Source organism: Euleptes europaea, chromosome 9 (genome assembly GCF_029931775.1).
Source record: "Euleptes europaea isolate rEulEur1 chromosome 9, rEulEur1.hap1, whole genome shotgun sequence".
Classification (NCBI taxonomy): domain Eukaryota; kingdom Metazoa; phylum Chordata; class Lepidosauria; order Squamata; family Sphaerodactylidae; genus Euleptes; species Euleptes europaea.
The window spans coordinates 69,658,518-69,681,089 of record NC_079320.1 but is presented as its reverse complement, the minus strand read 5'-3'; the positions used below and the strand labels follow the sequence as shown (position 1 = coordinate 69,681,089).

At 47.0% G+C, this 22,572-nt stretch overlaps 1 protein-coding gene across 1 annotated transcript; it reads right to left on the bottom strand.

The window, feature by feature from the left end:
- Positions 1-3,015: 3,015 nt before the first annotated feature.
- UCHL1 (ubiquitin C-terminal hydrolase L1) lies at positions 3,016-12,030 on the bottom strand. The gene is made up of 9 exons (XM_056855466.1): positions 11,984-12,030; positions 11,574-11,585; positions 10,156-10,284; positions 8,515-8,665; positions 7,949-8,034; positions 7,780-7,827; positions 7,193-7,262; positions 5,139-5,197; positions 3,016-3,272 (listed from the first exon to the last, which is right to left on the bottom strand). Exons 1-9 carry the CDS (start codon positions 12,014-12,016, stop codon positions 3,186-3,188), a joined length of 675 nt encoding a protein of 224 aa, XP_056711444.1. The 5' UTR covers positions 12,017-12,030; the 3' UTR covers positions 3,016-3,185.
- Between the last annotated feature and the right edge of the window lie 10,542 nt (positions 12,031-22,572).

Genomic DNA, 22,572 nt, shown 5'->3' with positions numbered 1-22,572 from the left:
CACTAAAGACATTGATATTCCTTTCTTGGGGAATTTGCATAAATAAGAGGCTTAAAGCACATGAAGCTGCCTTATACTGAACCAGACCTTTGGTCCATCCAAGTCAGTATTGTCAGTACTCTACTCAGTACTCTACTCAGACAAAACCTCCTGCACTTCTTGCTACTTCCAATACAAGCTCCTCTAACTTCTGAACCCACCCCTCTCCGTTGCTCTGATATCGGCTCCCTATTTCCAGGACAGCAAGGAGGGGGACACAAATCCAGCCACCTCACCCGACCCCCTGCCCCAGCTCCCACCCTAGCAAGGCCTGCTCCCCACCCCAACCCCTCCGGCTGAAGCAGACCCTTCCCTCTCCCACCTGCAAACTCCACTGGCAAACGACACCCCCCCCCCAAAAAAAAACCCAGACTATGCAAACGGAGGCTGATCCCCCCCCCAGCCATTTGAGCTTTACCACTCAAACTTGAGCCGCCGCTCTCCACTCGCCCACCAACCCTGCTTGATGCCGCTGCGGCAGCTCTCTCTCTCGAGGAAGGCGGATGCCCTGGTGGGAGGGCTCGGGGAGGCGCATGCACGCTCCGCGGGGCAGGCGACTCACGAGTAGGGAGGCGACTTCATCCTCCCCCCCCCACCGCTCCTCCGCTCGCCACCCCCAAGCCGGTCTCGGCTGCAGCCAGCGTGGTCCCTTTAACTGCAGAGGCCGGGCATTTACCGCTCCGCTCGCCGCTCCTTCTGCTCAGCCTCGGCGCCCTGTTCCCCGCCACCCAGCCTCCTCTTCCTCTCGGTTCCCTGGCCCCAACCTGGCACCGAGGCTCTCCCCCCCCCCCAGACCCGGCCTCCCGCAAAGCGCTACCGGTTCAGTTGGGCCGATCCTGCTCGCTGGGGCAGCACTCCACGAAGCCGCAGTAGAAGCCGGGGTAGGAGAGGTAGCCGGTGAGCGCCAAGTTTCACCAAGTTCAGCCGAGCTGCTGCTGCCGGGCATGGGAGGGCCTCCGGAGGTGGCAGGCAGGCAGCTCCTGCCTCAGACCAAAAAAACTGCTGGGAACCACAAGGCACCCGGGAACCGCTACTAGGCTACAGTGGAGGTGGGCGGGGCAGAGCCGGAAAGGCCAGTGACTTGGAGGAAGAGCTAAGTCACGGCCTCAGCTCAGCGAGGGAGGGGCGAGGAATAGCTGAGCCGCAGCGAGCCAGGCGTGCCGGCGGAAAGGGCGACGCGTGCCGGAAACGGCACACGTGCCATAGGTTCGCCAACATGGCACTAGTTATTTGCTTGTATTCTGCTTTGGTTATAAGGCCCTCCTTCCACTTCCTAAATGAGTCTTTTATTTCTCAACTCTTTAAAAAGCTGTTTATGGAGCCACCCTGGCCTCTTTAGGCTCCTCCCATTTTTTCTTCTCATAGGAATGGTTTGTGATTGTGAGGAATGGTTTGTGATTGTGAGGAATGGTTTGTGATTGTGACTGCCCATCTGAAACTGCTCACTTCCCATTCTAAGCTCATGCTCTTGTTTATTAATTTACTATAACTCCTAGTGAGGGCAAAAAAGGTGCCACATATTTGGATCCTCTTTAGTGGATGGCTATTTCTTGTAGAGTAGTTCGGATTGGCTTTTTATTTTAATGGATCATACTGTACCCTTTAGCTTTGGGAGCCATTTACTTCTATGACATCATTTTACGATATTCTTCTCAAAGAACAGCCAGTGTAAATCCGGCAGGCTAATACAGATTTTGGCACCCAGCTCCTTTACGAGTCAGTTGCCGTCATGCAGTGTGCCAGGGCCAATGTCACAACACCCCCAGAATATCTGGAAGAGTTTCTTTTTGAAAGACTAAAGCTGTGGTCATGAGTCCACCTTCCTGGGATTACGCCTGATTTAAGAACATGGGACTTACTTCTGAGTTGCTCTTCTTAGGATTGCTCCCTCAGTGATAGGGGAAAGGCAAGTTTTAGGGGGATCAAAGGGTTAACAAAGGAAGGGCTCTGTCACATTAGACAGGCTATGGCAGAAAAAGAATTAACTGATTTCTCCACTGAAGGGTGAGGATTACAAAATAAAAGCCAGAATGGTGGCAACTCATTTAGCTCCTGCCTTCAGTTCTGCATTGCAGAAATATGAATTCTGGGGAAATATAGGTCATTGTAGAATGTAGGCAAGAACTGAATACTTGGAGTTTTAGGATGTCCACTAGGTGGTACTACCTGTTCCTGGTTACTAGATACCATGCGGTGGGTTGGTTGGAAGTCCCTTCTAGCTGTCACAGAACTCTTAGGTCATTGATGCATGAGTACTTTCACTCATGTTCGCCACTGGTCTGTCTCCGTTTTCCTTGGAGTTATGCATGAGTTTTCTGTCCATTAGAGATGATCTTGCGGCCAGTGCTCGCAAATCCTGGGACTTCCCATTCCTTTAAAAACACAACTCTTCTTTCTCCCCTGAGATTAGCCTGGGATTCAAATGCTTCTTGATTTGAGCTTGGAGACTGCTAGTGCATAGACTCCCAACAGGAAAGTGTGGGTCCAGCGAGCAACGAACCTCAGGTAAAACTCCCATGCATTAAATGACTTTATAAAGCAAAGGATTTGAGAGAAGACTTCCTACATAAATCCCATACTAGTGCCTTTAGTTGCCTCTGCCTTTAAAAATGGGGTGGGCAGGGCTGGTTTGTTCCATTTGTCCTTGTTCTTAGTGGGAGCTGCCAGAGGCTTGTCTGGCTACAAGGCAGCCCATAAATGCTTCCGTGTCAATAAGAGCAAGTTGTTGACCCCCGCCCCATCCCTTTTATAGCAGTTGTCACTTTTTAACACCCGCAGGTCCCACATCACTACGAAAGACCACTGCGTTTCAAGTAGCAAGAAGAGGTTTATTCATGTCACTTCTTCAGTAAATCACAGCAACTGAAACTCAGGAGGCACAAGTCAGATAAGCCCCACGGAAGCGTTTCTGAACACAGAAGTCGAAAGTCTCAATATAGTGTGGAAAACATTTGAGCTTAACCTTTAGGACAAGAGCCACGGAAGCTGCAGATGTGTGTGTGTGTGTGGGGGGGGGGGGCTAACAGTTTCAGCAAGAGAAATTTTAAAGTGGACCAAGAACAGCTGTCATAGGACAAGTACTAAAGCTTTTAAAGGGTTTAACTTCTTTTCGTGTCGGGCTACAGGGTGGTTTCTTCTCAGCTTCTTCACGCAGACTTGCACAAGGCTACAGCAGAGAAGCGGACCTCTCCTTGCTCGCGCTCTGTGAACTGCCGGCAGATCTTAGCAGAGGCCTTAGAGAGAACATACAATGAGTACCTTGGTGTTCCGCACATGAGATGATGCAGTCATTGTGGCCTTGTGATGCTGGACTTTTTGGGGAGCTGCTAGGCAAGTCTGGCTAAAACACTGACTTGTGTGTGTAAAGTGCCATCAAGTCGCAGCCGATTTATTATGACCCAGTAGGGTTTTCAAGGCAAGAGATGTTCAGAGGTGGTTTGCCAGTGCCTTCCTCTGCACAACGACCCTGGAATCCCTTGGTGGTCTCCCATCCAAGTACTAACCAGGGCCGACCCTGCTTAGCTTCTGATATCTGAAGAGACCTGGCCCATCCAGGTCAGGGCAAAACACTGACTTAGCTATCCAGATTAACAAACCCTGCAGCACAGAGTTCTGGCAGGAGAAGGATGTGGTGGTGGAAAGTGCCATCATGGCACCGCTGACTTACGGCGACCCCATAGGGTTTTCAAGGCAAGAGACATTCAGAGGTGGTTTGCCGTTGCCAGCCTCCGCATGGGCTGAGGGAGTCCTGACAGAAATGGGACTGGCCCAAGGTCACCCAGCAGGCTTCATGTGGAGGAGTGGGGAATCGAACCCAGTTCTCTAGATTAGAGTCCCACCGCTCTCAACCACTATACCACGTCAGCTCTTGGGATATCCCTTCACTAAAAACGTGTTCATGTTCATTTTACCAAAACAGAAAGGGGAAGAAAAACTTCAGCTCAGAAAAACCAGGTAACCAAGAAGGTTGACACAAAGCCTAATAACAGAATGAATAAAGGGTTTCATGTGGTAAATTAACAAAAAGTTAATACATTACAAATAGTTTTTAAAAACCAATTAAAACCAAACACGTCTTGGCCAATGGGCTTTCCTTAGTACAAGTTGTTAAAATTCACACCATAAAGTAAAATTATTTAAAATGCAAAATACAACATTTCTGACCAAGCTGTAAAACACACACAAAAAGTAGGCCCAGTTCATTAACTAGATAATCCTCTTTCATTATTGGAATAGATTAGGACCTTGAAGAATCATTTTTCAGAATATTGTTATACTTGGCCCAAATATCTCAGTAAGCAAGGCCAGAGTGGATCATAGCTCTATGGTGTGTATATCCACATTCAGGAAGCAAGATACAACCACCTGTTTTGGTTTTAATGGACACTTTTTTACTATTTGTAATACCATGTAATGTTACCATGTTCGCTTTACCTTCATTAATGAAGAAGAGTTGGTTTTTATATGCCGATTTTCTCTACCACTTAAGGAAGAATCAAACTGGCTTACAATCACCTTCCCTTCCCCTCCACGCAACATACACCCTGTGAGATAGGTGGGGCTGAGAGAGCGTGACTAGCCCAAGGTCACCCAGCTGGATTCATGTGTTGGAGTGGGGAAACCAATCCGGTTCACCAGATTAGCCTCCGCTGCTCATGTGGAGGAGTGGGGAATCGAAACTGGTTCATCAGAGTCCATCGCTCTTAACCACTACACCAACACTACTTCATTATCCATATGCTGGACCTTGTCAATTGGCATTTCAGCCAGCGTCCAGTCACTTTTGCTCTCAACTTCTTTCAGTGAGGAAGCTATCAACCTGACTAAGACTGCAAGCCTAAGAATAGTTTCATGGGAGTAAGCCCACTGAATAAAGTGGGACTTCCTTCCAAGTAGACCTGCTTGGGAATTACTCCCTCAGTTTTAAGGCTCTCCAACTCCCATCTCTCTCTGAGCCAACTGCATATTCTCCCACCTGTTTCCAGTAGGGAAATACTTGAGCAAAATATGGACGTCAGAGGAATGATACAATCACACTAATTGGAACTTAGCGGTGTGCCAGGAAAAACTCACTGGTGACACACCCAACCAGAACTTACCTTCAGCAGGGTACCATCTGCAGTAGCTCCATGGTTTATGGGGAAGGGCAGTCGTCCATCTGAAAGGAATATGTGGAGCAAGTTTATTATACCAGCGGGCCATAAGTATACGCTTTGGGGAGGGTTTCCTGATAAGTGGCTGGTAGAGGAAGAGGTCTACACTTAGTCAGTGTCCGTGGGGGAAGTATCATGGGACTGCTTCACAGCAGTGGCAGCAGGGGAACGCTAGATGCCCCATCCTCCAGCTTGGGTCCTCCGTTATCAGCCCTTGTATCCCATCCCACTTGGCCACCAGATGTTCCCGTCAGAGGAAAAGGCCTCTAATTTAACTTGCTGCTCTCTCCTAGTCCATGACCTTTCACACCCACCCACACCGCTTGAAATTCTGTGGCTGTTAAAGCAGGGAATGCGGGAGAGATTGTAAGCAATAAAAGTACAGGTTGAGTATCCTTTATGTGGACATCACATCTCCGGACTGATCCGAAAACCGGACTCTTCGAGCCAGCATGCAGGCAGATCCGCACGGCCTGGACTCTCTTGACTTCCAAGAGGCCAGGTGGCAAGGATCTGGCTCACAGCCATGCTGCCTGGCCTTTTTGAAGTCAAACTTCGACTGTGGCAGGGAGGGAAGCTAAACTGAAGTCTAGGCTCGCTCGCAGTGCGCCCAGACTTCAGTTTAGCTTTCCTCCCTGCTGCAGTTGAACTTCAGAACCAAACTATGGACCACTTCTGGTCCCAAACTCTCAGAGAGAACTGTCCTGGTCTCCAGGATATTCAACCTGTATACAAAAGGATTACTCTCCCCCACCACCCGGCGATTATAGCTTTCTGCAAGAACGTGTGGAGCAAGTTTGAAACATGGGTGTCTGGATTCCCATTCTGCTGAACTCCCCTATCATTTTCCAAGTAGCCTATCAAGAAGTCATTTAGTTTTTAACAAATGTTCATAATTTTTGTTTGCAAGCCTAATGGAAACCAGATGGATTGCAAATGTTTTGGCTGGTTGCATCAAGGACTGTTCTAGAGGATATAGGCTCAAGCTAGTCAAGGCAGTTGGCTTTTGGGCTGTTTTTTTTTTTAAAGAGAGCTACCAGCATACCACCGACTCTGCAGCCTACTCATACAAAATACAGATCATGGAAATATTGCTGCCTCTACAACCAAGGAGGAAGGAAATTTCTCCTTTTACTCAGACTGCTGCTACCAACAGCAATGAACCACACACAGAGGTTCAGTCACAACACTCATGTATTCAGACACGCAGGGCACAGCTTTGTGGAACGTGTGATTTATGGACCCAGACAAGGCAGGAACTTCAGAGATATTGGTTGAAAGTCTGGCTTTTAAAAAAGGACTGGCATGACAATTATTGTCAAAAATTCAGTGAATCCTAAACTGCCATTATGTATGTAGCGGTTTAGCTTTTTAAATAAAAGTACATTATGGAATTGCTTATTATTATGCCCATGAGGGAACACTGCTATCTCTTACGCCCCACATTTTAGGGGGGCAATCCTAGCAGCCATAACAAAGCTTCTCATATGGCTTCCTGTTGGAACTGCATCTCCATCAGAAAGAAGCAGCCCACTGCCTTTAAAAGACTGGCATTTAATGGTGGCTCTTGCTTTATTGCAATTCTGTTTTTAATTCAGAACTGTAAGCTGTCCCTGGAGTTCCGGGATATCAGCCTAAGAATGGAACTGTTCTATGAGTCATTCACATTTATAGAAATGCTGTTAAATTATAATAATCCCACATAATTTTTAATAGAAATAACCTTTAACCATTTTTAATGGTCTACGTATCAAACCTGTCCAGGACTGCAGTATTGTTTTGTTCTAACGAACTCAGTCCTTTAAGGCTGACATTTAACCATATTTGGCTGGCCAATTGGACAGCTCTTTTGACCAGTTACGTGGACAAGCTGATCACAAGCAGATTTCCAGATTGTTCCAATTTTGCAGTTACTGGGATTCACTGGATGACCAGGATTTAGTCCAGTGGAGAAACAAAGCTCTTATTGTAAGCAGAAAATCAGTTTTAGACAAACCTACCCAGTTCATAGAGGTGGCCATCAACGCTGGCAAAGAGAATGAAATGGAAGTTCACTTTATCATCTTCAACCTAAGAGAAGAAAGAATCAAGGAGTGTAGTTACACCAGAAAAGGAAGAGTTGGTTTTTATACCTCGATTTTCTCTACCTTTAAGGAGTCTCAAAGCTGCTTACAATCACCTTTCCTTCCTCTTCCCACTATAGACATCTTGTGAGGTAGGTAAGGCTGAGAGAGTTTTGAGAGAACTGTGACTGGCCCAAGTTCACCCAGCTGGCTTCATGTGTAGGAGTGGAGAAACCAACCCGATTAGCCAGATTAGAGTCCGCAGCTCTTAACTACTACACCACATTGGCTCCCACTCATACGTTTTGCACATTGCCTCCAGCCTTGAGAGCAGATGTGGTTTTCCGCTCTTTAAAAAAAAGCTGGCTCTCTTGTTACCCTTAACAGATTAAAGACACTATGGAATCTATACGCTAGGAGTATTATGCTCCATTTCCTTTGCAAGCATCAGCATCCTATGCCTTAGTATTCATGGCATCAACGTTTATCTCTTGGACATTCTGTCCACTTCAGGGTTCATTTACCCGACATTGGCCTTCTTGTGCTACTGCATTGTGGGCTTCTTGAATGGCCTGGAGGAGAGAGAGAGAGAGAGAGAGAGAGAGAGAGGGTAAAATATATTAAGGAGTTTAGAATGAAACCTGTTGCTAGATGCCATTAAGATTCTGCCAACCAAGTCACCCAGTTGCATACCTTGTTGTTCTCAAGTCGTTTTGCCCTCTCATCTGGGGAGAGATCTGCTGTTGCATTGAGGAACTCCTTTAGGGTGGAGCCTTTGTCTGCAAGTAATGAAACAAAAGTGCTAAGTAAGTGCAGCAATACAGGAGGCGGAAGAGACTTCTGATACCTTTGCAAGTCTCCAATACGTTTGTATTGTTCCTCCTTTATTATACAATATATAGAAGAAGAGTTGGTTCCCCCCCCCAACTTTCTCTACCACAGAGTGAAAAAACCTGCTTTTCACTCTGAAGTTTCCCCCTTGTCTGTTTTTTTTTTGGAGGGGGTATGGTAAGCTGCTTTGGGTCCCCATTGGGGGCAAAAGCGGGATATAAATAATAAACACCTGGTCTGTGCAGCCCAGCTTAGTTCATATGCTGTCTTTAGCAAGGGCAAAAAAAGAAGCCTTATTTATCACACTGGAGACTCAGGACCCGTTTCAGGCTTGCCCTAGGAAGCTGTCCCTCCCTGCCTGGCAGTCATTAATTTGTAAACTGATGCAGAGTCCAGCAGATTCGTGCCAGTTTGCAGGGGGCACTTACCAAATGATATTTTATCTTGATTGTTGGCCACCGCGTGTACAAGGCCAATTGTGCCGCATGAATTGCTGGCCGTCTGCTTCAAGAAGTAGACTTTGGAGCTCACTTCTTGACCTTTCAGTTCCTCAATCTGCTTTTTTCTGAAGTTCTCATGCTAGGTAAAATGCAAGAGCAAATGGAATGAGTAAACGTATTTGTACAGTGTTTCATAGCAAACTGAAACAGTTTTCAAGTTAGCATGCAGCATGCTTTGTCTGCAGGAATTTCCTCCTAATGTGGTCGGAAAGCGTGCGCACCATTCATGCATAGATGAAGCAGTATATCCATGACAGTGTGCATTGGTTTCCCCTTAAGAAGAAGGGATCCATGACCTGGGCGGCCCAGGCTAGCTTGGTCTCGTCAGTTCTCAGATGCTAAGCAGGGTCGGCCCTGGTTAGTACTTGGATGGGAGACCACCAAGGAAGTCCAGGGTTGCTACACAGAGGCTGGCAATGGTAAACCACTTCGGTTAGTCTCTTGCCTTAAAAATGCTACTTGGTTGCCGTCAGTGGGCTGCACTGGTACTTTACAAACTGGTACTTGATGGTACTTTACAAACACACACTAGGAGAAAGGATATCCATGTAGGAACACAGTGTGTTGAACACCTCCAAGTAGTTAAAAATAAGTGTCTCTCTTGCCCTGTACAGACCTTCACCTCCTTTGCAGTATCAGCTATATGATTATATTAAAAGAATTCCTAAGACCTTGAGCTCAGCTGAAGAAGAACAGTTGGTTTTTATATGCTAACGTTCTCTACCTTTTAAGGAGACTCAAACCAGCTTACAATCTCCTTCCCTTCCTCTCCCCACAACAGTCACCTTGGGAGGTAGGTGAGGCTGAGAGAGCTCTAAGAGAACTGTGACTAGCCCAAAGTCACCTAGCTGGCTTCATGTGGAGGAGTGGGGAATCAAACCTGGTTCTCCAGATTAGAGTCCACCACTCTTAACCACACCATTCTGGCTCTCTTGTAGATGTATCACAGGGCAAGTAACCTTTTTGGCACAAGTGCTGGAAAAGTGCACCTGCTTATAAAGATGTGAGTGTGCTGGCAGACAAAACTGGGCAGGGGGGTGAGGGTTGTCCTCCGCCAGCTGTACTCGGAGCAAGCCAAGCCCCAGTGGTTCCAGTAGCCAGCATTCCAGGGATTCAACTTGGGATCAGCTGGTGGCTCGGCAGGCTAGGGAGATGGTGATGGCCCTAAGCCATTCCTGCGGCCTGCCTTCTCCTACACCACTCGTCCCAGCAGTGCTGCTGGTGCCTTGGTGGCACTGCTGGAGATGTGGCCCAGATTGCTAAGTCTCGTTTGCCTCTGTTGGCATGCATCCGGGGGTTGCCTACCCCTACCTGGCATAAGGCGAAGGGGTTGCCAGCTGTTGGCAGTTTCTGGTGCTGTTACTGAAAGTCCATCACTCGGAGTGGGGAATCAAACCCGGTTCACCAGATTGGAATCTGCCACTCATGTGGAAGAGTGGGGAATCAAATCCGGTTCTCCGGATCAGAGTCCACCACTCTTAACCACTACACCACGCTGACTCCCAAATCCAGAATTTTAAAGAGGGTTACAAATACTAGATAATGGGTTGTCCAAGACGTAATATTCACCTGAGCAGTGAGGGGGAAGAGCAACAGCAATGCACAAGTTGGGTTGGGTACTGAGTTCAAGGACTCTTCCTCAAACCCTAGCACATCCACAAACCGCCAGCCCGGACTCACTCCTAGGCGGGACAGAACCTGCAGGGTAAGAGAGAGAGAGAGAGAGACCATGCTGAGCACAGAAGCATCGAGCATCATCCCCAGACTAGACAGTACCCCTTGTGGATTAGAACCTTGTCTCACTGTGGAAAGATTTTGTTTGAGGAAGTCTTGCCAGTTTTGAGCCACCTTGATTTATATGCCCTCCAAGGCAGGTGATCAATGTTGAGAACTTGCCTGTCTCTGGGGGGAAGTGTATGAGTAGACTCCAAGGTGTCTTTTCAGCATCTGAGGACATACTGAGCAGGTGTCTGGGCCATTTTGAAGCCTGTGAGCAGAATAGTCCAGCTATTTGCCAAAGCACCAAGGAAGAGCTGGGACTAGGGCTGCCAGTTCTGGGTTGGGGAATACCTGGCGATTTTAGGGGCAGAGGTTGGGGTTTAGAGGGGGAGGGACTTCAATGCCATAGAGTCCAATTGACAAAGTGGCCATTTTCTCCAGGTGACCTGATCTCTCGGCTGGAGATCAATTGCAATAGTGGGAGATCTCCAGCCACCACCAGGGAGTTGGCAACCCTAGCTGGTACTCCATCATATCCTGCCGCCGCAGGCTACAGTTAACAGTAGGATACTGAACCTTTGGTCTGGCCCAGCAAGGAAAAGTATTTTTTAGAAAACCTGTGGCCTCTAGGCAGATGAGTGATGGTGGTACCAGAGGGTCCAGAAACAGCACCCATACGGAAAAGGGGGATATACCTTTAAGAAAGGAGCCCAATATTGTCAGTATATTCTTATGGGAAAGCACCAGGTCCCATCTGCAGGAAAACTGGACATAGGATTCTGCTCTTCTGTCTCCCAGCAGCGAAGGGCCAAAAGCCCCTCGCCTGTAAGGAAGAAAGGAGGAGACCGAGGAGACTTTCCCAGCCAGCCTGCCGTCATCCTCACACCCTCTTGCGAGCAACAGCGTCAGGGTGACACAGCACAAACCGTGGGGCTGCACCGCCACCTGCCGCCCATCCCAAGAACCGCCCGCCAGGCAGCTTTCTACGGGTTCGGCTCGGCGGGGGAGAGGCGTCGCCCCCACCTGTCTCCCCCCCCTTTTCCCAAGTCACCAACACGTCCGCTTCCAAAGAGCTGGGAAGGAGTTGAGAAAGAGGAGCCAGAGTCCCAAACGGCAGCTGCTTGCTCAGGCCCCCCTTCTCAGCTCTGTAGGAGCTTTGTGTGAAAGGAGCCGGGGGTGGGTGGGTGGGTGGGAAACGGAGAGCGAGGAAACACCCATCTTAAGAGAAGCGGCGCCTGATTCTTCCGACGGTCTGGGCGGGCACTCACTTTGTTCAGCATCTGGAACAGAGAAGCACAAGAGAGGGTCAGCTCGTCTAAGGGCGGGGCCGCCTCCCATCTTGCGGCCGGAATATTTCCCATGGCCAGCATCCGTTTCAAAAACTATACCTTTAAAAAAAGAGACTTTCCCACCCTCTTCTTTCCAGGGGAGCTACTAACACCGAGCTCTTGTCTTTTTCTCCTTTAGCAGCCCCCACCCCTTATCTCTAGGGCACGCCAAACCACCAGAGCTGAAAACTGGCTTTTACCCCTAAAGAGCAACGACAGCCCTAGAGGCTCAGTTGTTTCTCCCCTCCCCAGCACCGGAGCACCTCCCTCCTAGAAAGAAAAATACCTGCCTCTTCCCCAGTTATCCAGAAATACAGAATTGCCTTCGGGCTGATAGGGGACCGCCTTACCTCCGGGTTGATCTCCATGGGCTGCCAAGCCATTGTTCCCAGCAGCTCTGATGTAGGGCTTAACCAAATGCACAGCCGGAGAGCAGCAAAGGACGCCCCGTGCTCGGAGATGAGCAGCCGCCCGCCCCCTGCAATATAACGCCACCAGGCTGACTCACTGCCAGGAAAGGGGGGGGAGAGCTGGGGCAAAACCACTCCAGGAGAAATCCCTTCCCTCCAGTTCGCCCCCTTCCAGAAAATGGTACGTCCTTTCCCCTGCCCCTTATTTCTCCCTGAAAAAAGTAACCAATCTATGCACTTGGACCGTGCATTATTTTTAACATGGGGGGGGATTGTAACTCAGGACAGAACTGAGGCTTAGTACAGTCCAGGGTCTGCTGATCCTCTGGGTAGAAGTTGCTAGTAAAGCACAGGGTGAATCTGTTGAGATCAACAGCGGGTCAGGAAGCGATTGCAAGCAGCGTCCCTGGCGATCACAAGCAGGCATCAGCCAAATTCTAGGCAGGCGTTACTGCGTAGCGAAGCCATGAGCGATTCTTCCATCAGTCCAAGGAAGCATGCTCAGCCTTCAGTGGGCTTTGCAAACGGTGCGGCTTTCTGGAGAGGAGCAGGTTTAAAATCGCACAGGGGCGAGCTGCTGGAAATGAGTTGCTTTCCTCCAGTGACCAGGCAAAAACTCCGTGGCGAATGCTGCCTGCTATCTATCGCTCAGGAAAGAAACAGATGGGGGTTGTCAATTATTATCAAAGAGCTCCAGTGGATTCAAAAGCTGCTGCTGCTGGGGGAGGGGGATGCAGAAACTCCACCCATGAAGTTTTTCTTCCAGTTAACCATGCTGAAGAAGACTTTACCTTTCAGATTTCAGCTAGCCACAAAGAAGTTTAAAAGCACAGGTACAAGGCCAGGAAAAATAGCTGGACCTTTTAGAAATAGATGGAGTAGCCTCCTTCTAGATCCCTGGTTCCCAACCAGGGGTCTGTGGACCCCCAGGGGTCCGCGAGAACTAAATTAAGGTCCGCGAAACAAAGTTATAAACCCATAATAAATTAATATTTTCAATTAAAAGTTCTCTATTATAAAAATATATAATCAAATATTATTCTAAGTTTAATGTTTAACTAACAGCTATGATTAAAGTTTATTTTCAAATTCTCTGAATTTTTATTTTGAACCTTGGGGTCCCTGCACCGAACAAAAAAGTCCTAGTCGTCCCTGGTCAAAAAAAGGTTGGGAACCACTGTTCTAGATGAATTAGCCTGCCTCCTTGGGCAGGAAAGAGGGAGGGCCTGCAGACACAGAGCGGCTAGCCCAGCAAACTCGGCCCTTACACCAGAACCATATTCTTCAGGGCACCAGCAAAGCAACCTGATGCTCGAGAGATGCACCCCAGGGTTCTCTGCGCAGGAAGATGAGGGGCAACTCTTGAGAGGCTGGTGTAGCTACGTGGCCAAGCATCCTGGTGAATTCATATGACACCCCCCCCCCAAAAAAAAACCAGCTCAGAAGCTGCAGCCCTAACACTTCCATGTGAGTAAGCCCATTGATTAAAATGAGACGTACCCTGGCAGCCTTTAAGCCAGTGGTTCCCAAAGTGGGCAGTACCACCCCCTGGGGGGGATTACCTAGGGGGGCACTAAGAGGCAAGGGGGAAGCAGGGGGGTGCTAGAAATGGGCCCCTTCCACTGTGTTGTTCACTAATTTACAATAGATCCAGCGATGGCACCATGCTGGCAAATGTGGCAGAAACTATCGGAATGTTTTCCCAGACTTTGAAGAGCTGGGACCACTGGATCAAGTTAATCAGTTTTGCTGAATAAATTTCAACTAAAAGGTTTTAATTTGATTTTGAATAGATGTGCAGTTAATTGTTGCTGTTTTGAAATGTTATTGTTATTTTCTTTAGTGCGCCATGCAAACCCCTATTTTGCATAACGCTTTTTATCGGGTAGGGTAGGGGGCGCTGGGGTTGAGTTTGTGGAACCAAGGGGGCGGTGGCCCGAAAAGTTTGGGAATCACTGCTTTAAGCAGAGGCTGGACAAACATTTGTCAGGGATGCTTTAGGCTGATCCTGGACTGAGCAACGGGTTGGACTAGATGGCCTGTATGGCCCCTTCCAACTCTATAATACTACTCCTGAGGAGACATGTTTAAGGTTGTTCTTGAAATCACTGTTGTTCCTGAAATCAGCTCATGTTGTTGCTGATGAGAAACACTATTAAAACACTATCCATGTGGCGCTGACGGATCCAAAGCAAGGAACCTCAGAATTTTAAGATGCCAGCGGCCTGTTTTTCGGGTCTATGTTTTTATGCTGTGCTGTGTTTTTCATGCTGGATTTTAATTAATCTACCTTTATTATTTAATTTAATTATTTGATTTTTTTTGGGTTAATGTACTGGTTTTTTTTATGGTCTATTTTGTAAGCCCTCTCAGGAAGCATATATTTTTTTTCTAAATAAATAATAAAATAGGCACAGCACTTCATTACCATACTCTAGAGCAGTGGTTCCCAACCTTTTTCGAGTCGCGACCCCCTTTTACAATTGCCAAGTAACCTGCGACCCCCGCCACATTTGCATAAAGCCATAAAATGACATTTTCAATAGGATAAAGAAAACACATTAAAAATAGATTTTTCAGAATACAATTCCAATGTAATATTTAATTAACTAATCTCATTAAATAATTAATTACTATTTAATGTGATGGTTGTGCTTTCATCTGGGTAACCAGCTTCAAAATTCGTGGCTGAGTGTTTGTTAAAGCCAACCTCATGTCATCCTCAACATCCTCAATAGGTAAAAGGTAAAGGTCCCCTGTACAACCAGCGGGTCATTCCTGGCCCAAGGGGTGATGTCACATCCCGACGTTTACTAGGCAGACTTTATTTTATGGGATGGTTTGCCAGTGCCTTCCCCAGTCATCTTCCCTTTACTCCCAGCAAGCTGGGTACTCATTTGACCGACCTCGGAAGGACGGAAGGCTGAGTCAACCTTGAGCCGGCTACCTGAAACCGACTTCCCTCGGGATCTAACGCAGATCATGAGCAGAGCTTGGACTGCAGTACTGCAGCTTACCACCCTGCGCCACAGGGCTCATTTGCATTTCTTAAGAGCCCCTTTAAGGCGACCTTTTGTATTGGCCCGGCATCGAAGCATTTACTGAAGGAACCATGAAAAATCACAGCCGTGGCTTAGCTATGCAAACGACCATTGCTAACGGCTATGCAAAGGAAGGAGCAGGCGAGCAGAGTGGTGGTGGTGGTGGAATTTGTTTGACTTTCTCCTCTTGTATCAGGACCCTGAATAGCGAGTGTCAAAACCGAACCTGCATAAATGGCCCGCCCTGAGATCTGCCCCAGTCGGGCAAAAAACCCGCCCATGTGTCAAACTGCAGCAAAGGGACCACTAGTTCAAATGACTTGGGTGACTTCCGAAGCCGGGGGCCCCTGCTCCCTTCCACGCGAAATGGCGCGTCTATGTCACCGGAGGACACGAGGGAGTGCGCCTTTCCCCGCGCCCCACGGTCCAGAGTTCACTCCTCCTCGCAAGTCGGCGGGGCGGGGCACCGGGAGTGATGAACGGGGGCAAACAATGGGCAGCGGCGGGCCAGCCGCACCGAAGCGCCTGTGAGCAGCTAGGGGCGGCGAGGGGAGGCTGGTCGCCGCGGCCCCGCGACTGTGAGTAAAGGGAGGCGCGAGCGGGGCTCTGGGCAGAGGCGTCCGCTGCCACCTCGGCGACCCTCCTCCTCTTTCTCCTCCTTTCTCGCCTCACTCTGGCTTGCTTTGTTGCGCGACGTGGCGACGACCCCCCAGAAAACAAGGAGGTCTCGACCCTGATAATTCCTCACAACTTTTAAAGGAGTTCTCCGATGTATACCAGCAAATTACATATCACTTCTATGACTGAAGATGACGTACTAAAGACATGGATCCAGGACATACATGGATAAAATAACATGGATGTGTATGATTTCTTCCCAAAGAATGCCAAACTCCAATGCCAGATCAACAGATCACCTCTCTTGTCTACCGATTTCGCCATAAAGAATCGCATCCAGCACTTTGCTGGAGCCACCTTGGTATGGAAACAAAAAATCATATAGGATCATAGACTTGGAAAGAGCCATATAGGCCATTTAGTCCAACCCCCTCCCTGTTCAATGCAGGATCAGCCTAGAGCATCCCTGACAAGTGCTTGTCCAGCCTCTGCTTAAAGACTGCCAGCAAGGGGGAGCATCCCTAGGTAGCTGATTCTACTGTTCAACAACTCTTACTGTAAAAAATGTTTTCCTAATATTCAGCCGGTACCTTTCCTTGTGCAACTTAAACCCATTATTGCGTGTCCTATCCTCTACTGCCAACAGGAACAGCTCCCTGCCCTCCTGTAAGTGACTTCAAATATTTCAGATGACACTGCACACTTTTTGAAACCCATATCGAGCCACACAAAATAGGAAGTGCAAGCTAGGTTATTTTTTATCATTTATATTTTGTAATTTATAATGATTTCCCTTAATACAAAGGTATTAACAATTTTTCATTTTAATCATAATAATTCAGATTCTCTTTTTCTTTTTTATGGTTTCAGGAACAACCACCTGGTTAGGGTTCTTAAAATGTATTATTTTGTGTACTATTGGGATGTGGGTTTTAATATTGGTGACCACTGAAGAAGGCCCAAGTGGCCAAAACACGTCTGGTCTTTTGTGGTTTATTGTGTAGTCAGTGTTTCATCAACTTTCTATGATCTGGTTGATTATCTCAGTAAGACTTAGGTTTGCAGTTATTTTAATGAAGCCTATTTTTCAGGCCCTTTGTTTTTAATCATTAATCGGTGTACATTGAATAAATATTTTCTTTTTACTTTCTATTCTTTTTTCTAAGTTTTTAATTTTTAAAAAATAAATATATAAAACCAGAGTATAAACACAAAATATAGAAGAAAAGATTAAAGGTCGTATCATGACCGCAGTTACAATTGTGCTTCGTTACATCAGAATAAAAAGCCAATATTGTTATGAGTAATGCATATTGAAAGAGAAATAACAATTATAAGTGATGTATAATACAATAATGATAATATAGTAATCATACGTATGGAACAGTGAATATCCTAATATTCTGAATAATTCAAAGGGTACTCTATATGTTTTATTTTATTTTCTATTGTTGTCTTTAGCTCAACCTATTAAGCTTTTTTAAAAAAAGGTAAATGTCCCCTGTGCAAGCACCGGGTTATTCCTGACCCATGGGATGACGTCACATCCCGACGTTTCCAAGGCAGACTTTGTTTACGGGGTGGTTTACCAGTGCCTTCCCCAGTCATCTTCCCTTTACCCCCAGCAAGCTGGGTACTCATTTTACCAACCTCGGAAGGATGGAAGGCTGAGTCAACCTTGAGCCGGCTACCTGAAACCGACTTCCGTCGGGATCGAACTCAGGAGACATGTTTAGTGTTATATTTTTATAAATGTTATCCTACCTTGCAGCTCAGTTTGACAAAGCTTGTATTGATATGGCTTTCCATCCATTTTGGGAATAGGGGTGGAATAGAGGTTTATAATTTTTCATATTCGTATTCAAACCTTTATTGGCATAGATCTTTTAAATGGTTTATAATTTTGCTAACATGTAGCATGGAAAGAAGGAGAGCTAAACTCTGACTTCTTGTGTGTGTCCCCCCCCACATTGTGTTGCTTTACTGCTGTACTTTAAGTATTCTTTTTTTTTAAGATACGACATAACAGAGACTGTGCCATGGGGCAGTCCCTGGAGAATGGGTCCTCCTCAGAGGAGGAACTCTACCAGGAGAATTCAGCCCCAATGGAGCTGCCTCTGACCTCGCAGCCTGAAGTGGGGCCTGATTCAGCACAACCTGGTATGGAGGCTAGCATCCCTGAAGCTGGTGACTCTCCAGAGCAGGCACAAGACTTACAGTCAGAAGTCACGGCAGAACCAACCCCGTCCTGCTCAGAGCCTGGACCCAGTGGGCCAGCGGTGAGCCCTCAAGCTACTAAGGCAGCAAAGGCTGACAGGTGGAGGCAGCAGCAGAGAAAGGCACTGGTGGCTAAAAGACATAGTGCCCGGCTGGAAGCCTACCAGCGTGTGCTAGAACAGCAGCAGAACAGTGAGTCCTCGCAGGAGGAGGGCTGACAGAGAAGCCAGATGCCAGAAGAGCCTCAGCTGAACAGCCCAGGGTCGAGGAAGCAACGCAGTGCATACCTGAGCAACCGTTTGGTGTACCCCCAGTAACGGTTATTGCCCCTGCTCCTTGGTTGTGCTATGTGTCTTGAGTGGTTTATGTCTCAATTGAATCCTTTAAACATTTTTGTATGCACTCCGTTTAAAATACCGATTCATGTGTTTATGGAGACCCTATTTGGTGGAAACTAGCCCTCTTCGCTTAGTACGTGAGGGCAATGACAAACAAGGCTGACGGCAGCCGTTGACCCAGTTTGGAGCCAGGATGGAGTTGCCAAAACAAAAGGCAGCCATGGGTAGGCTGCCTAGTACAGCTCACCCTCAACTAAATATTATCATAGTTAATTGTTGACATAGATTCATAGTTAATTGTTGACATAGTTTTAAATAAGCTAGTTAAACCCATGCTGAGGTCTCATGTTTTTATTGTGTCCTTGGGCAATATACATAATAACCTACTTTATTTAATACAAAACGACTTTGGACATGGCAATAAGGCTAGTAAATTTCTAGTGTATAAATTAAGGAAAAAGAAAGCCAAGAATATTATAGACTCTATTCAAAATGAGCGTAGAAATAGACAAGGGCGAAGCAGCAATAAAAGCTTCTCCCTCTGGCCTTCCGATTGGACGGCAGCTTTTGACTTGTAGCCAATCTGAAGAAGAAGAAGAGTTGGTTTTTATATTCTCCACATGTTTGTTTCTATTTTTACATTTGACATGAACTTCTCTAATAAAGGAGATAACAAAAAAAGTCTATTCTTGGATATGATTGATGTGGAGCGGAGTATATAATAAAAGAAAATTGGATTATAAATGGACTTTTACAGATCTGGGACAAACATAAGAAAAAAAATCATCACCAGGCCATCACCACTTGGCCTGGTTTGGCAGCTGTTAGAACATAAGAAAAGCCCTGCTGGATCAGACCCAGGCCCATCAAGTCCAGCAGTCTGTTCACACAGTGGCCAACCAGGGGCCTCTAGGAAGCCCCCAAACAAGACGACTGCAACAGGCAACCTGCCTGTGTTCCACTGCACCCAAAATAATAGGCATACTCCTTTAAAGCTGTTCCTCCCCCCTGTGGGTATTGCCTTGCCTCCCTCTTTGCCAGCCCTTTTAGCCTCAAAGTCTTGTTAGAGTAGGGTTGCCAGGTCCCTCTTCACCATTGGCGGGAGGTTTTGGAGGCAGGGCCTGAGGAGGGTGGGGTTTGGGGAGGCACTTCAGTGCCATAGAGTCCAATTGCCAAGGTGGCCATTTTCTCCAGGTGAACTGATCTCTGTCGGCTGGAGATCAGTTGTAATAGCAGATCTCCAGCTAGTACCTGGAGGGTGGCAAACCATCTGTTAGAGGTCCGGCACATGTTAGCCAACCCTGGCTCAGCCGGCTGGTTCCTAGCCACACCGTCTCCATTGGTGCCACCTTGGGACACACCCAGCGTTCCAGTGCAGCTCTGGGCCCACTTGTGGTTGGCTTGCTTTTGTCAGCAGCAGCTCCTGGTCCTGCAATATTCGATTCATTTTAAATGTTTATACCCTGCTTCTCTCCCCTCCCACCAACCCCAACCCCCCCTCCTGGGAATTCAGACTTTTATAACTGGTGTTCCCAAGTTAAATACAAATATTTAAAAATAATAAAATAGACATAGAAACTGGAATTAATGACACTCTTCCAGCAGATTAAGTCGATAAAGTTCTGCTGGGTTGGTGCAGGTGCATGGTTGAGTGGTGTAGTGGTTAAGAGCGGTGGTTTGGAGCGGTGGACTCTGTTCTGGAGAACTGTGTTTGATTCCCCACTCCTCTACTTGAGCGGTTGACGCTAATCTGGTGAACCGGGTTGGTTTCCCCACTCCACCACATGAAGCCTGCTGGGTGACCTTGGGCTAGTCACAGCTCTCTTAGAGCTCTCTCAGCCTCACCTACCTCACAGGGTGTCTGTTGTGGGGAGGGGAAGGGAAGGTGATTGTAAGCGCTTTGAGTCTCCCTGAAGAGGTAGAGAAAGTTGGCATATAAAAACCAACTCTTGCATGGTTTGCACAGGGTTGCAAGCAGTTACAGCTGTGGCCCTTGACGGTAGCTTCCAACAGAGAGGGTTGTTGATGTTGTTATTATTGTTATTATTATTATTAAATTTATAGCCCACCCTCATTCCAAGCCAGGCCGGCTCAGGTCGGGTAACAACATTTAAAACAACATAAAGCCATATAAACACCAGCTATAACCACAAAATCCTAAAACAACTATAAAATGTCAAGATGGCATTTGCACAGCAGGATGATATCAGCCACTGTGGACCTGGTTGAGCAGTTAAACCCCGACAAGTAAACAGAAGGTGGGGGAGGATGGGGAGACCAACAATGATGTAAAACTTGCAGTCGCCCTCAGTTATAGGCTTGGCGGACTAGTTCCATTTTGCAGACCCTGCAGAACACGCTGAGGTCCTGCAGGGCTCTGATGTTACTAGGAAGAGTATTCCATCAGGCCTGGGCAAGTGCCGAGAAATCCCTGGTGGTCACAGGTGGGGATGCCCGCCTCCAGGTGGGGCCTGGGGATCCCCCGGAATTGCAGCTCATCTCCAGAATTCAGAGATCATGCAGAAAACGAATGCCTTGGAGGGTGGACTCTATGGATACTGTACCCCGCTGATGTCCCTGTCATCAGGCTCCTCCCCCAAACCTGCAGAAGTTTCCCAACCTGGAGCTGGCAACCCTACCTCCCACCCCTGCCCTGGTTCTCAGAGAGGACCTGGCAACCCTAGTCACAGGAATGATAGTGATTTTTCCTAATGACCACTTTCTTGCATTGAAGTTTCAGTCTTTTCTGTAGACGTGAGTTGGGCCATGGTCTTTGGATAGCCCCTGGCATCCGCGGCCTTACTGATTCCTTTCACACTTTTTTTTTTAAAGGGGAAAGCTTTATGGAGATCAGAGCAGCCAGCAAGCAAAAAGTCCTTTAAAAAGTTCAGATGAACTTCAGTTAAAGGCAGTGGCAAAGGATAGTCCTAGAGCTACAAAATGTGGCTGAGGTACAGTCCAGCACAGGAAAAAATTCCTGGCAGTGACAATACAGAGTGCAGGTGCAATTTTTTAAATTGTTTGGAGATAAAGCAATGGTGGGAAAGTTTATATAATATTTGAAATTGAAGCTCAGAAATCTATTTGGGGGCCACAAGATGGCAGAACAGAGCTGAGAAATAGTTTTTTTAAAAACCTGATGTCAATTCTGTAATAGTTTGATAACCTTATCCTGTTTTGACTTGTCACATAAAAATAGTTCTTTGCTAATGCTTGCCATTAATATTCATGGGCAAGCCCCTTGATTGTCTTGTGGTTGTACAGGTTGTACCGTTTGGACAGGAAGAGGACAGAATTGAGGTCTATTCTACTGTGCATTATCTTGCTGTTACAGGTTGAGTGTCCCTTATCTGAAATGCTTGGGACCAGAAGTGTTTAGGATTTTTCTGGATTTTGGAATATTTGCAAGTATATAATGAGATATCTTGGGGATGGGAACCCAAGTCTAAACACAAAATTCATTAATGTTTATATACACCTTACATCGCGTGAAGGTAATTTTTATACAATATTTTAATAACTTTGTGCATGAAACAAAGTTTGTATACATTGAACCATCAGAAAGCAATAATTTCATAGAATCATCAAGTTGGAAGGGACCACCAGGGTCATCTAGTCCAACCCCCTGCACAATGCAGGAAATTCACAACTACCTCCCCCCCACACACACACACACCTAGTGACCCTTACTCACATGAACACATGAAGCTGCCTTATACTGAATCAGACCCTTGGTCCATTAAAGTCAGTATTGTCTACTCAGACCGGCAGCGGCTCTCCAGGGTCTCAGGCAGGGGTCTTTCACATCACCTACTTGCCCTACTCCCTTTAACTGGAGATGCCAGGAACTGAACCTGGGACATTCTGCATGCCAAGCAGATGCTCTACCACTGAACCACAGTCCCTCTCTGTCCCTTGCCAATCTGGCCTGAAGGAAAATTGCTGCCCTAGTCCTTCAATAAGCACATTCACACATAAGTACTTAACAGTAAAAAATATGACATACCATTAATACATTGAAAAAATACTGAGTTCAGGGTAACTACGCAGCACAATAGCATCACCAGAATATCTGGTGAAATCCTGTTGTTCAGCTCCCCAACCATGGGCATCCATGTTGACAATGATGTCTGGGGAAGCAGAACTGAACGACATGCTGCAGAATAAATTTTGATCCTGAGACCACCAAACCAGAGTGTAAATAATGGGTTTGGGGAGAGAAAGGAAACAATGGGGAGCATCTGCAGATGGGTCAAAAGAGCAAAGAAACCAATTCTCATAAAGAGGCATGGGCAAAAGGTATCAGTGCCGTCAT